This window comes from Pagrus pagrus (genome assembly GCF_965226575.1).
Source record: "Pagrus pagrus genome assembly, chromosome: 1".
Lineage (NCBI taxonomy): Eukaryota > Metazoa > Chordata > Actinopteri > Spariformes > Sparidae > Pagrus > Pagrus pagrus.
In genome coordinates, this window is record NC_140185.1 from 24,972,609 (window position 1) to 24,984,312 (window position 11,704).

The 11,704-nt window shown below is 38.9% G+C and overlaps 2 protein-coding genes across 4 annotated transcripts; both read left to right on the forward strand.

The window, feature by feature from the left end:
• Positions 1-903: 903 nt before the first annotated feature.
• On the forward strand, positions 904-5,223 carry LOC311272645 (transcription factor E2F4-like). Of its 2 annotated transcripts, none has more exons than XM_084379211.1 (10): positions 904-1,153; positions 1,563-1,725; positions 2,432-2,541; positions 2,641-2,796; positions 3,067-3,110; positions 3,645-3,709; positions 3,796-4,111; positions 4,693-4,740; positions 4,853-4,897; positions 4,989-5,223. In XM_084379211.1, the coding sequence occupies exons 2-10, from the start codon at positions 1,567-1,569 to the stop codon at positions 5,102-5,104; spliced, it is 1,059 nt and encodes a 352-aa protein (XP_084235337.1). In that variant the 5' UTR covers positions 904-1,153; positions 1,563-1,566; the 3' UTR covers positions 5,105-5,223. The 2 variants fall into 2 exon arrangements, with proteins under 2 accessions (XP_084235337.1, XP_084235336.1); XM_084379210.1 differs by having other exon boundaries at positions 1,566-1,725.
• A 580-nt stretch (positions 5,224-5,803) lies between these two features.
• Positions 5,804-10,004, forward strand: drc4 (dynein regulatory complex subunit 4). Of its 2 annotated transcripts, none has more exons than XM_084352118.1 (11): positions 5,804-5,951; positions 6,254-6,349; positions 6,827-7,024; positions 7,880-8,080; positions 8,216-8,270; positions 8,362-8,567; positions 8,805-8,960; positions 9,130-9,210; positions 9,348-9,557; positions 9,658-9,723; positions 9,834-10,004. In XM_084352118.1, exons 1-11 carry the CDS (start codon positions 5,949-5,951, stop codon positions 9,915-9,917), a joined length of 1,356 nt encoding a protein of 451 aa, XP_084208244.1. In that variant the 5' UTR covers positions 5,804-5,948; the 3' UTR covers positions 9,918-10,004. The 2 variants fall into 2 exon arrangements, with proteins under 2 accessions (XP_084208244.1, XP_084208245.1); XM_084352119.1 differs by having other exon boundaries at positions 8,362-8,549.
• Positions 10,005-11,704: the final 1,700 nt, after the last annotated feature.

An 11,704-nucleotide genomic window follows, 5' to 3' on the forward strand; every position in this document is an offset into this window, starting at 1 on the left:
AGAGAAGTTTCCCTGATTACTAACTGAGCCAAACAGGCAACTGCCCTACAGCTAGTCTGCCAGCCTTGGACCTCAACCAAGCCTGGTCAACTGCATGGTTTTGGCAATTTCAGTGCCCTGAGTAATTTTACTATATTGTTTTCACACATGGGGACAATAGTTTTGGCTGTAACTACCATTGAAGACAGTGAGGTCATACCCTTGGTATTTTTCTGTGAATGTCTACAAATATTAATCTACGAATAAAAGTAACAAACAATTGTTGAATAGTTTACAGGCTGTGTATATTGGTTTAATTGTGGGCTAACATGTTTTTAAAATCCTTTAAGACTTTTTTGGGTTATAATTAATGTGTGATAGTCGTAAATTCAATCCAGCCATTCTCTGAAAATGACAAAATAATAGCAAATGGACTGCTCAGTGTTATTAAACTAGTTTGATCCTTAAAGGGGCAGAATTTTAATATTTACAACATTAGAGGTAATACTACAAAACTCCGAAATATTTATATCGTCCATAACTGAATAAACAAGCTGTTCTCAGAGGAAAATAACTTCCCCAGAACACAACTTGAGAGCAAGAAAGGTGGCAGGGTCCGCCAAATATAAACAAAGTAAAACAGTATGAAATTGTGTCGTCCTTTAAGGTTAGATTGTTTGTTCAATTTATTCAGTCATGAAAACAAAGAGAGTTTGTTATTTAGTTTCTTCAGGCATTACAAAAACAGTCGATGAAGAGCTTTCTCTACTGCTAAAAATGTCTTCCCTGAAACCACATAGTGCACCTTTAATTTATATGGCATACATATTAAATAAAGTACTGGGTTAATCCTTGTTCCATGATTACTTTTTATGAAGTTGTGTAAGAATTTTATTCTGGTCAGTTGGGACTTTTATTGTGAAGGCAGGAATAAACAACTACCGGAAAAAAACACGCGCCTCATATCAGAAGGGGGGTGGAGTACCAGTAAAGTTTGGACTGAACCGTAAACATTGGCTTTAGCCTAAAAATACACTAAAGATAAATGTACCTGTCCGTCTAAACTCTCAAGTTAAAGTACCATCGGTTGACGTCGTCCGGACCGCTAACGTTAGCTTTAGCTCGGTACCCTCGGCAGGAACTCTGTGTACCGCTGCTCCCTACATCGCTCCAGGTAACAATAATATCACATTTATCAAGCGTGGCATTGAGGTCATGCATGTAGTCTGTTTGTATGCATGTTTTAGCATTTTTTCAAACAGCCCAAAGTTAAACAATTACTTCAAGGCTTTTTAAAAAAAATTATCATTAGCTGTGTAGCTAGGATTGAAAAGATACACAAAATGCTAGTGTTTCCGGTACAAACTTTTCACAATAAATCCGCGGCAGGGAAGAACGACCCGGGTTGAACGTTGTTTTTAACATCATATATTCAAATCCAAGTAAATTTACACAAGAACACCCGAACAGGAAACCTTGGCTAGATTGTATGTCGAAGTTAAACCTGTATGGTTGTGAGAAGCAGGCTCTGGCCAGCTGTTAACTGAGGGAGGCTGCCATGTTTGTTTTCCTCTGACGTCCAGCAGAATGGACCCTGAAGGAGGCCCACACAGTCCAGACAAGGACACCTCCATGCCAGTACAGAACCCCAAGTGCCACAGGAGTACGAGGAGCCTTAACCTGCTCGCCACGAGGTTCGTCCGCTTGTTACAAGACGCTGAGGGCGGTGTGCTGGACCTCAAAGACGTGAGTGAGCTGACACCAGTCAATCACACTGAACACAACTCTGCAGATGTTTTATCATGAGTGCAACATGAATAAAAAAATCTCTTCTACATTCCTCTTCAAATGTGTTTAATGTCATAGTCTTGGACAAACACTACACTCCAGACAATAAAAAAAAAATTGAATTTAAAATAAAATCCTTCATCTTATTTCCCATGAATGTCGGTGCTTACTGTTTGTACAGGGAATAATAATTGTGTTTGTGTTATTTTGGGATGCTTTATAAGAAATGTGTGATTGTTTATACATCTGTATTTCTGGTTATGGTACCAAATGTGAGACCGAGAGAAAAAAGTTAACTTAACTTAAAAGTGAACTTTTCCTAGCTTCTAGGAACTAAAGCCCTCAGATTTGTATTTGACGTGACATTTTAGGTGAACACTTCAAAGCAACATTATATTTCATTCATCTTGCAGAAGCTGTTGTCTGAGGCCACTGTCAATAGGTGCATTTAACCTTCTTTGGAACAAAAGCATTATGTTATCAAAACTGAGCATTCCTATGATTGTGTTAAGTGCTTAATTTGGTTTCTGTAAGTGGGTTTTGGACTTTTAATAGCCACTGTAAGTGATCTCTAAATGTTTCAGTACCTCTGGCAAGCTGATCCTCTGATACACCTAGATCATAATACGCGGATAAATGTTTTTTTGTACACGTGTTCTTTCAGGCTGTCAGGATCCTAGCTGTCGGGCAGAAAAGGCGTATCTACGACATCACAAATGTGCTGGAGGGCATTGGTCTGATTATGAAAATTTCCAAAAGCATTGTAAAGTGGAAGTAAGTTTTTAACCTTGCATTGTGTGCTTGAAATCGGATATGAATGTGTGGTCTAAAAAACGTTTTACAATATAATACATATGTTTTTTTCTTAATAAGGGGTTCAATGCCTGGATCAAATGCACACGAGTCATCCAACAGAGTAATGGAGTTGAAGTCTGAGCTGGAGGATTTGGAGCAGAGAGAAAAGATGTTGGACCAGCAGAAATTCTGGGTTGAACAGAGCATCAGGAACACAACAGAAGACTGCAGCAAATATCCTTTTAACAAAAGACATAGAAAACAACGCAGAAATGTATGTGTTTATAAGAATGAACTTTAGACTGAAAATGAAATATTGGACAGCATTTTGTGCAGATTTTGTCAGATCTCTTGTGTTTTATTCCTTGATGACACAGATGTTGTATTTTCTCTGGCAAAAGCAATTCTTGTAAAATTCTCTGTCATGCTACACACTGACAGAATCCTTGAGGTCTCTCCTCAAACTAACACAATATTTCAAATTGATCCTTAACTCAAGTCAACTCTGACTTATGTGAATCATGAAGATATCTGCAACTGCTTCAGTGGTAATGTATAATCATTCTTTCCTTTTTCTATTGCAGTGAAAGACATCCTAGTGCTCCTCAAAAATATCTTCTAAGCACATTCCTCCCCCATCGTTGCTCCTGTTGAGTTGCAATGATCGCTCTTTTAGTAGGAAGACTCAGAGATCCAAAATTATAACAAATCATTTTTTAAACGTAAATGTGTCAAGCAACATACTTTATTCCTCATTGATTTATTTTTCCAAAGAAATGTGTTACAGGAGAATTTTAAGCTCTGAATAACAGAGATGTGGAGTTCATCAAACTAGGTTGCAGCTCAGAATCAGCTGTTGTTTTGGGAAGTCAGTGTATTTTCCAAGTTGGAGTAATGTCAACACAGCTGGACAAACACTACTGTAGAAGTTAACAATGACACTTAGATCACCAGAGCAGCTAACAGAACATTTTGTTCAAAATAAAGGCAAACAAACTTAATTTACTTTTTCTTAAAATATGCAAAGACTTGACTAAATTATTGTGTTTTAACCAAAAATGTTCTCTCTCCTCTTTCTCCAGGCCACACTCTTTTAGCAGTACGAGCACCATCTGGTACACAGCTAGATGTTCCCATTCCTAAAGCTGTAAGTGACCTGAACCTGAACCTGAGTTACTTTGTCCTTTTGGCTTTCTTATAGGATGATTTACTATGTTCATAAATCTTTGTCAGGTCCAGAACTGCCCGGCAAAGTACCAGATCCACCTGAAAAGCATCAATGGGCCGATAGATGTCGTGCTTCTTAACAAACTCTCTGTCAGCTCTGCTCCTGTAGTACTGCCAGTCCCACCGCCTGAAGACATTTTACGAAAAGCCAAGTTGGCCATGTCCACATCAGATGTGACAGAAAGCAGTTTTACACCATATCAGCCTTCAGCTAACACCAGATATAGCCCCAGTTTTCTACGGACGGCAATGGAGGACATGCAGCGTCTTGAGTCATCAACAGCTAGAAACCCTGAGTCAAACAGAACTGAGGCATCTGGATGTGAGTATTTTAGCTTGTACAGTTTCTGAAGAGCGTTTTTGTTGATAAGCCACTGAAGCAGAAACCTCACACGCTCTTTTAGCTTCAGCTGGACTCCTCGCCATATTGATCCAAACTCTAGATCGGAGATAATGACTTTGCCTTGAATTGAGAGGTCATGAAGAACAAAACGTCACACTTACTGTACTGCTTTCTTTTGAAACAAGCAAAACATGCTGTTGCATTGAACACTTCAGACTGAAACCAGATTCAGTAAACTGGACAGTATAAATATGAGATGTGTGACATATATGCATTTAACTTACTAAATCAAAAGTGAATGCAATGTTAAATTAAAGCATGGCTAGTGCTTCTTATCTGAACTAAGTTGGAGATAACACAGACGTCAAGCTCTTCCGTCAGTGACTGATAAAAACAGTTTATCAGTTGTATATTATCAGTGGTTTCTAGTTTGCAGTGTCTTTTCTCTGCATCTTTGGTTATTTTTTATATGCTTATACAATAATGTGTTCCTGCCTTGTGCATGTTTCTGTCAGTGCTGACCGCTTTTACATTGATCGTTTTAAAAATCTTTTTTCCAGTGCGAACTTTATCAAAAGAACTGGAGGAACTTCTACAGCCCACCAAAGGTAGGGACCTTGTTGTTTCTTGAGTTTCCTAATTATTTATGTTCATTAAACTCTTATGTATGTTTTACTGTATATGAATGTAAGATTAAGTATATCTTCCCTTATCATGTAGAACTGATGAACGCAGATCTAATCAAACAGCTCCTGACCTCTGAAGGTAAGCGCATTTTATTTTCGGACTTCATGTCTATCACATACTGTTACTTGCAGTGTATTTGTGTTCATCATGTGTTACTTCTTCTTCTCAGTTCTGTCTCCGCTGCTCCGTCTATCTCCGCCCCCTTCTGAACAGGATTACGCTTGTAACCTGGATGAGAGTGAAGGCCTCTGTGACCTCTTTGACATCCCTGTGCTCAATGTTTGACCATGAACTACTGTGTTAAGACTTCTAAAGTAAATATTTTTTGTATCCAGAAATGTACATAGTTGTCTGTTTTTACATAGTTATTTGATTATAACAAATAATAAAGAAATGATTTCGAATTTTGTTTCCACCTCATTCATATATTCAGAAGCAAACTATTAAAAGCATCTTGCAATATCATGCAGTCGACTACGACACTACAAACTGCAGCGTCACGGTTCAATCAAGACCTCTTTGACAGTGTCAGCAACAATAACTAAGCCTTAAAGTATTTATAACAGGACTATTGATTGGATTTTAATGTGTTTGAGGTTGAATTCTTGCCCTCACGTGAATTTTCCCTCAGCCTGCTGTTGCGATTTTCCCAGTTTTGATTTTAAATATATATATATTTATATATTTTTATATATATATATATATATATATATATACATATATATATATATATATATATATATCAGACGCATGAAATTTCCACTGTAGATCCACTTAAGTACTTGCGAATCAAAGACTATGAATCTACAGTCATGCCAGCAGCTCTGTGAGATTACTTTCACTTATTACATCCTTTGTACTTGTAGCTTATTGCTGTAGCCCTGACCAATCACATTCCTCATGCCTAAATCTAAACGAATCAGAAGCCGAGTAGGGCGGGCCATGTCTTCGTTACGTCTCAGATTTGACAGCGTGCTGGTGTTGCTATGGCAACAAATGTTTGAGACAGCGGTGTTGAGATAAAAGTGGAAGGACTTCTCTGAGTTCAAGTGCGAGATAATTTTATACTAGCTCGTCAAATCTATTGAAACACTGACTGTGTCTGCGTGTTATTCGCGCAGTATATACAATGGTGAGTCAAACGTTCTTTAAATTAATCGATGACAACTTTGTGGGTTCACACTGAGCTAACTACACAAACGTTACATAGCTAACGTTTGCTGTTAGCTTCCTAGCAGCTACAGTTCGGTCAGTGTCTTGGTGTGTGAATTTCATATTTGATATTAAGTGCTTCTCATTTGTTATCATTACGTTCACGGGAGTCACAGACCCGGACTAGATACTTTGCCACAAATGCTAACTTAAAGAAACATTCTAGGTTGCCAGTAGGAAGCAGTTTTAACGTTTTTCTCTATTATATTGACCTTTGTCCAGCCGCCCAAAAGTAAAGGCTCAAGTAAAAAGCCAGCAAAGGCAAGGACGCCGACACTGATAGATGGCCTTACCAAGGAGGAGATGTCCAAGGAGCAGGTCAGAGCTAAATGTGATGTGTGTTGGAAAGTGTGGAGTGATGGTTGGATATTTTATGTCAGGAGGAAAGAAAGGTTGCCTCCTCTAGGGGCATTTCATCAAGTCTGTATTTCACTTCCATACAGCTGGGGGACCCCAGAGAGACAAGTTTAAACAAGAATGGTTAAAATAAATGCAGCATAGGCTGAGACATCCTGAGTTGTGGTTCCTGGTATGTGCCAAGGTCTCAAAACACTGGATACTCCGGGAGCAACTTTTCATTAGAGCTCCTCTGCCTGTTATAATGCCTGTTAAGCTTCAACCACCCAGTTGTTGATGTAGACTTTAATTACAAATTTGTAGTCTCTTACCTCATGCCCTGATGGCCTAAAAGACATCACTGGAATAATTTTCATAGACTTTTTCTCCAGAGCCACAGAAGACATATACATCGCCTGCTTCAAATATTCCCACACTGAACACACATTTTAATTTTAGCTGGAAGAGCACATTGTGCGCCTTCGAGAGGAGTTGGATCGAGAGAGGGAGGAGAGAAACTACTTTCAGCTGGAGAGGGACAAGATCCACACCTTTTGGGAGATCACAAACAGACAGCTGGAGGAGATGAAGGCTGAGCGGAAAAATTTAGATAAGGACATAGAGGAGGATGAGCGCCGCCACCAAGTAGATATCAGGGTAAGTCTAATACACAGGTATACTACACCCAAACTCACAGGCTACACTTTCCCAAGTAAATAGAGTAAATAATTGAGAATATGTGCCCTTATAAAGGCCCTTCAAATGCAGGTAATGTATTCAACCTCTTTTGACTGAATGAGAACACAAATAGTGTATCCTTTGCACACCTGATTTCTTCTGAGTACAGCTAGTTTCCCAGCAACGTTATGTTAATGAGATGGAATGCCCCACCGCGCACGTTGATGGGACTGGTTCCTTAGGTTTGTGACATATGAAACACTGGCTGTCTGAATCTGTTTTTTTAGACTGTCCTTGGTAAACGGCAGTTCTAAAGCAGAAATGCTCAGCCATGGTGTTGACTGGTTATTTTGCTCATTACATGTCTTGCATAATAAGAAACACGATTTTTACAGGTTAGCAAGGTTTAAAACTTGATTTTCAATGGAGGGGGTCTTTACATACTGTTTTGTTGTGAATCACAGATTGCTGAAAGGCTTCTCCACAAATTGAGAAATACATTTCTAATCTCTTTACTTTTACGGATAATGTCACAACTCTATTGTCATCCACATAAAAGATGGCTGTTTTTAATTACTTTTGGGAAAAGTTGGGATTTTGGAGATATACTGATAAAGGAAAAGGAAAAGGAAAGGAAAAGGAAAAAAAAGTATTGGGGATGCCTTCTGTTGCCCACTTAGGTGACCCTGTATACTTGCCTGCACTCTTACCCATAACCATTGGAATGCTCACCAGACTTTTGGCACATTCGCTGGCATGGATAGATTATCCAGGGACAGATCTAATGGCTGAATTAATTTTATATTGCACATTTGATTTATTTTTCCCCACTAGGTGTATAAGCAGAAGATGAAGCACCTACTTTGTGAAAAGGAGAACACAATCTCTGAGTTGAAAGCAGATGGTTTGGTCTCCACTGAGCTCGTGCAGAAAGAGCAAGAACAATTGGATGCTGAGCTTCATAAGGAAATGAAGGCCATCATGGTAGACTGGCAGGAGCTCGACATTGAAGACATTGTCAAGGAGCTTGAGCTGGTTTGTAGTTCACACCTAATCATTTTTTCCCGTAAAATTAAAGATCTGTGGATTAAATGTTTCTCTTTTACCTGATGTATTTTCCACAAGTTAGCATCAATGCTGCAAACACCAGTTTGTTTGTTGTCTCAACAGAAACATGATGAAGAAATGTCTAAAACAAGAGACACCTGGGAGAAGCAGCTCGCAGGTAAATAACTCATCACACTTTAAGTTGAATTCATCACCCTATACGATCCAAATCTAAATCGGGAGCCATAACTGTGTTGCTATTTGTGTAGAAATTAAAGCCAAGTATGCGAAAAAGTTGGAGCTGCTGCTACAAGAGCATGACAACATGGGGAAAAACAAGATCAGTGAGGGAGAGGATCACTGGAACAGCTACATTGCCGCTCTTCATGAAGACCACTGCAAAGCTCTCAGCGACGCTGATGAACTTGTAAAGCAAATGCACCAGGATATGGAAATGGTGAATGGTTCAGCTAAGGTATTAAATTGACACCAAATATATTTGAGATGTTTGTGTTTAGTATTTAAAATGGGGAGAAAAAGCCCATCACACCCTCCAAGATGATGTATTTCTTCATAAGATTGATAATCAATTTTGATATCTGATTCAAAAAATATATAAAACGTAGAAATGTAACTCAAAATCATTGACTATGTATGACAAGTTGTTGAATCACTTGTTTTGATCCAATCATGTTTTATTGGCTTTTCTTAGAAACAAATAGAGGACATGACGATGAAACAGGAGCAGAGGAAAAAGGACCTGGTCCCTGTCTTGCAGGATAACAAACGTCTCACTAAGCTTCTCTCGAAAGCCTTGGAGGAAAACGCTGAAAAAGAGAAAAAATTGAGCTACAAAGGAGTGACAAGAGTTGGTGTCTATGTGGATTTTTTAAGCTGAGTTTACTGTTGCAAATTGCGCACTACTATCTGTTGCTACCAGTGCCTTAAGTGCTGCCTTCTGAGCATGTGTCTCAGTAACTGACTTGGTGCATACTGTACAAAGGCACGATGTTAAGCTGTGACACTGTTTTTGACAGGACTCCGGTGAAAAGATCAAGAAAAAGCAGCTAAATGATCTGAAATGGGAACACGAGGCACTGGAACAGAAATTCAGCAAGGTAAAGTCGAATGCTATCTTGATTCATTTGCACCCTGGATGTGAGCCATATTCCTTGTGTATGTTTGGGTATTTATGTGAACGTTCTTGCATCTGTTTCTGCACATGCTCATGTGCTCCTGTGTACATGTGACGCAGCTTCAGCTGGAAAGGGACCAGCTGTACGAGACGTTCACTCTGAATATTCAGAAGATGCAGCAGAGAGCGAGTGTGGAGAGCGAGCTGCTGGAAAGGCAGCTGAACGCTCTGACAGACCGTCTGGAGAAGACACAGGCTCAGCTGAACTTGGTGCTTTCTGCTTCTAACATGGACCAAACTGCCCTCGGTGGGGTCACAAACAAAGTTGAGGTACTGTTGTATATCCTCCTTTTGTAAGGTACAGTGTATGTTTAATGCACATTGTCCTACTGTTTGTATGAGACTAAAGAAACTTGTTTTTTGTTTGTAGCAAAATCTTGACTCCAGTAACAATAACATCAAGAACTTACAATGTAAAAAAGCTCAGATTTCCAAGGTTAGTAGTTCATTTACTTCCTGAACAAATGATGATGTTCAATCTGTTTATGTAGTTTATTTGTGCAGTAACATTCATACTTGTATATGAAACAACTTTGTATCCGGCAGGCCCGCAAGGATTTGCTCCTGGCCTTTGAAGCAAAGCAGAGGTCACTTGGTGTCCCTGTGGAGGTGCTGTGTGAAGACCTCTGACAGCAGTGTAGCTGGGAAAAGTCTGGAACAAGTCCTTCATCTTTTCGTTTTCCCCTAAATGAGAATCAAATGAAATGAAAGACTGAAGTATTTAGTGCAAATCTCTCTTTGTATGCATCTGATCTCATGAGAATCTGACATGTTGCTCACACATTGATCTTTAGTAACACAAATATTAACATGAAATATTGTTTTCTCTCTGCATCTTGTAATTGTGGAAGTGCAACCAGGGCAGTTTCGAGTAAAAGGTCCTTCATGGTCCTGATTCAGGCTGCCCTCCAGAGGCAGAGATCAGTAACTACAGGGACAGTGACGTTAAGAAAATAGGGTTTAAAGTTCTCATGTAACGGATAAAAAGGTTGTATTGCTTTTAGGCTAATTATTTCAGCCTTAAGATCTTTCCCATCTGACGGTTCTCAGGAACAACACAGGATCTACTAACAAAATGTGTAACTTCAGCTGTCTTCTCCATTTGAAGTAGTTTATTATTTATCATTTTTTGAATCATCATTTAGCAAATAGATCTTAAGTGTGTCACATATTTCTGTTTTGCTGTTGCTGTTAAGATTTATATTGAAATAGAGAAAATAAGTGAATATCGAATTAAATACATTTAAGTATGATTTTAAAGAAGCTTAACAAAAAAACAAATTTGACTTGGAGCAACAGAACAAATCTGGAGTGCAGTGGTGTTAGGTTACTATTTCAAACCATACTGGTGTGTCAACATGCAGCCACTTGCTTCATTCAGCACTATATACTGTACACTGGAAGGGATTTTCTTCTGTTAATGGTATTTGTCGTGTGTCGTGTGACTTGACAACAGGTGTCACTGTCCACCTACTAAGGAAAAGAAAGCATGAGTCATACCACACTAGAAACAGCTTTGACATGGCATGGAGACGTGGACAAATTGTGATATAATTTGTCTCATTTTGAATATCATTGAGCAACTTTCTGGTCGTTAACCATACTGTAACTCCCATATGTTGCTGTTACCATTGCTAGAGATAAAGAGAGGCTGTCTAAACCTTTCCCAAACTGTGAAACTATAATGTTGGGCTGAATGCAATGTGCTACCGTATTATGTTGTGAAAATTCAACAAAATTATCTCAAAACATGGTTAGGGGCCATACAAGTACCCCTACTTTTCACTGAGCTTTTTTGACTTTCCAACAAAGAATGTGTAATAACCTCATAAAGAGGCCTCTGACCACCTTACCACCTGGACCTGAGCCAGGTAGGCCTGTTCATTAATCCATCCCTGCATGGAGAGGGATGAAGACCTGTGCAGGGAAAGAGTTGTTCATTTTTTTCTTTGTAGTAATAATGTCTGTATCCTATTTATCAGCATAAAGGGAATTGAAGGCCTTATTATATACACTGTAGATTCATTAATGTCTTTCACACAGCTTCAAGAAGAAAGATGATGTTTCTGTGTGTGTTTGTGTGATTTTAATAATTAAATATTTCTTTTATGTTCTGCTGTTTTCTCTTTGTAAAGCACAATGGGGCGTCCTTTTAAAATATGTATGTTCATGTCATTGTTCGTGAATAAAGAATTGAGAAGTTAAGACAGTGTTATTGCAGCTTTAATAAGGATAAGCTTCTAACACCAAGCTTTGCAGCTCCAGAGCTTCCTTCTCTCAGGCTGGTCAGGATCTGGTTGAAGAACAGCCTTTTGTAGTTCAGCGTGACCTTTATCTTTAAAGAGCAGTTAATGTATTTCAATGATGTGACCTAATAGTAGTAGCATTTTACTGATGCAGAGAATCGGCTCTGTTGA

Excerpts from the sequence above, each read along its gene's own strand:
- LOC311272645 (XM_084379211.1), top strand. The coding sequence starts at position 1,567 with ATGGACCCTGAAGGAGGCCCACACAGTCCAGACAAGGACACCTCCATG. Across the intron at positions 2,542-2,640 it reads AAAAGCATTGTAAAGTGGAA|GGGTTCAATGCCTGGATCAA; the intron begins GTAAGTTTTTAA and ends TTTCTTAATAAG. Across the intron at positions 4,741-4,852 it reads ACTTCTACAGCCCACCAAAG|AACTGATGAACGCAGATCTA; the intron begins GTAGGGACCTTG and ends CTTATCATGTAG.
- drc4 (XM_084352118.1), top strand. Across the intron at positions 8,271-8,361 it reads CTGGGAGAAGCAGCTCGCAG|AAATTAAAGCCAAGTATGCG; the intron begins GTAAATAACTCA and ends CTATTTGTGTAG. Across the intron at positions 9,724-9,833 it reads AAAAAGCTCAGATTTCCAAG|GCCCGCAAGGATTTGCTCCT; the intron begins GTTAGTAGTTCA and ends TGTATCCGGCAG.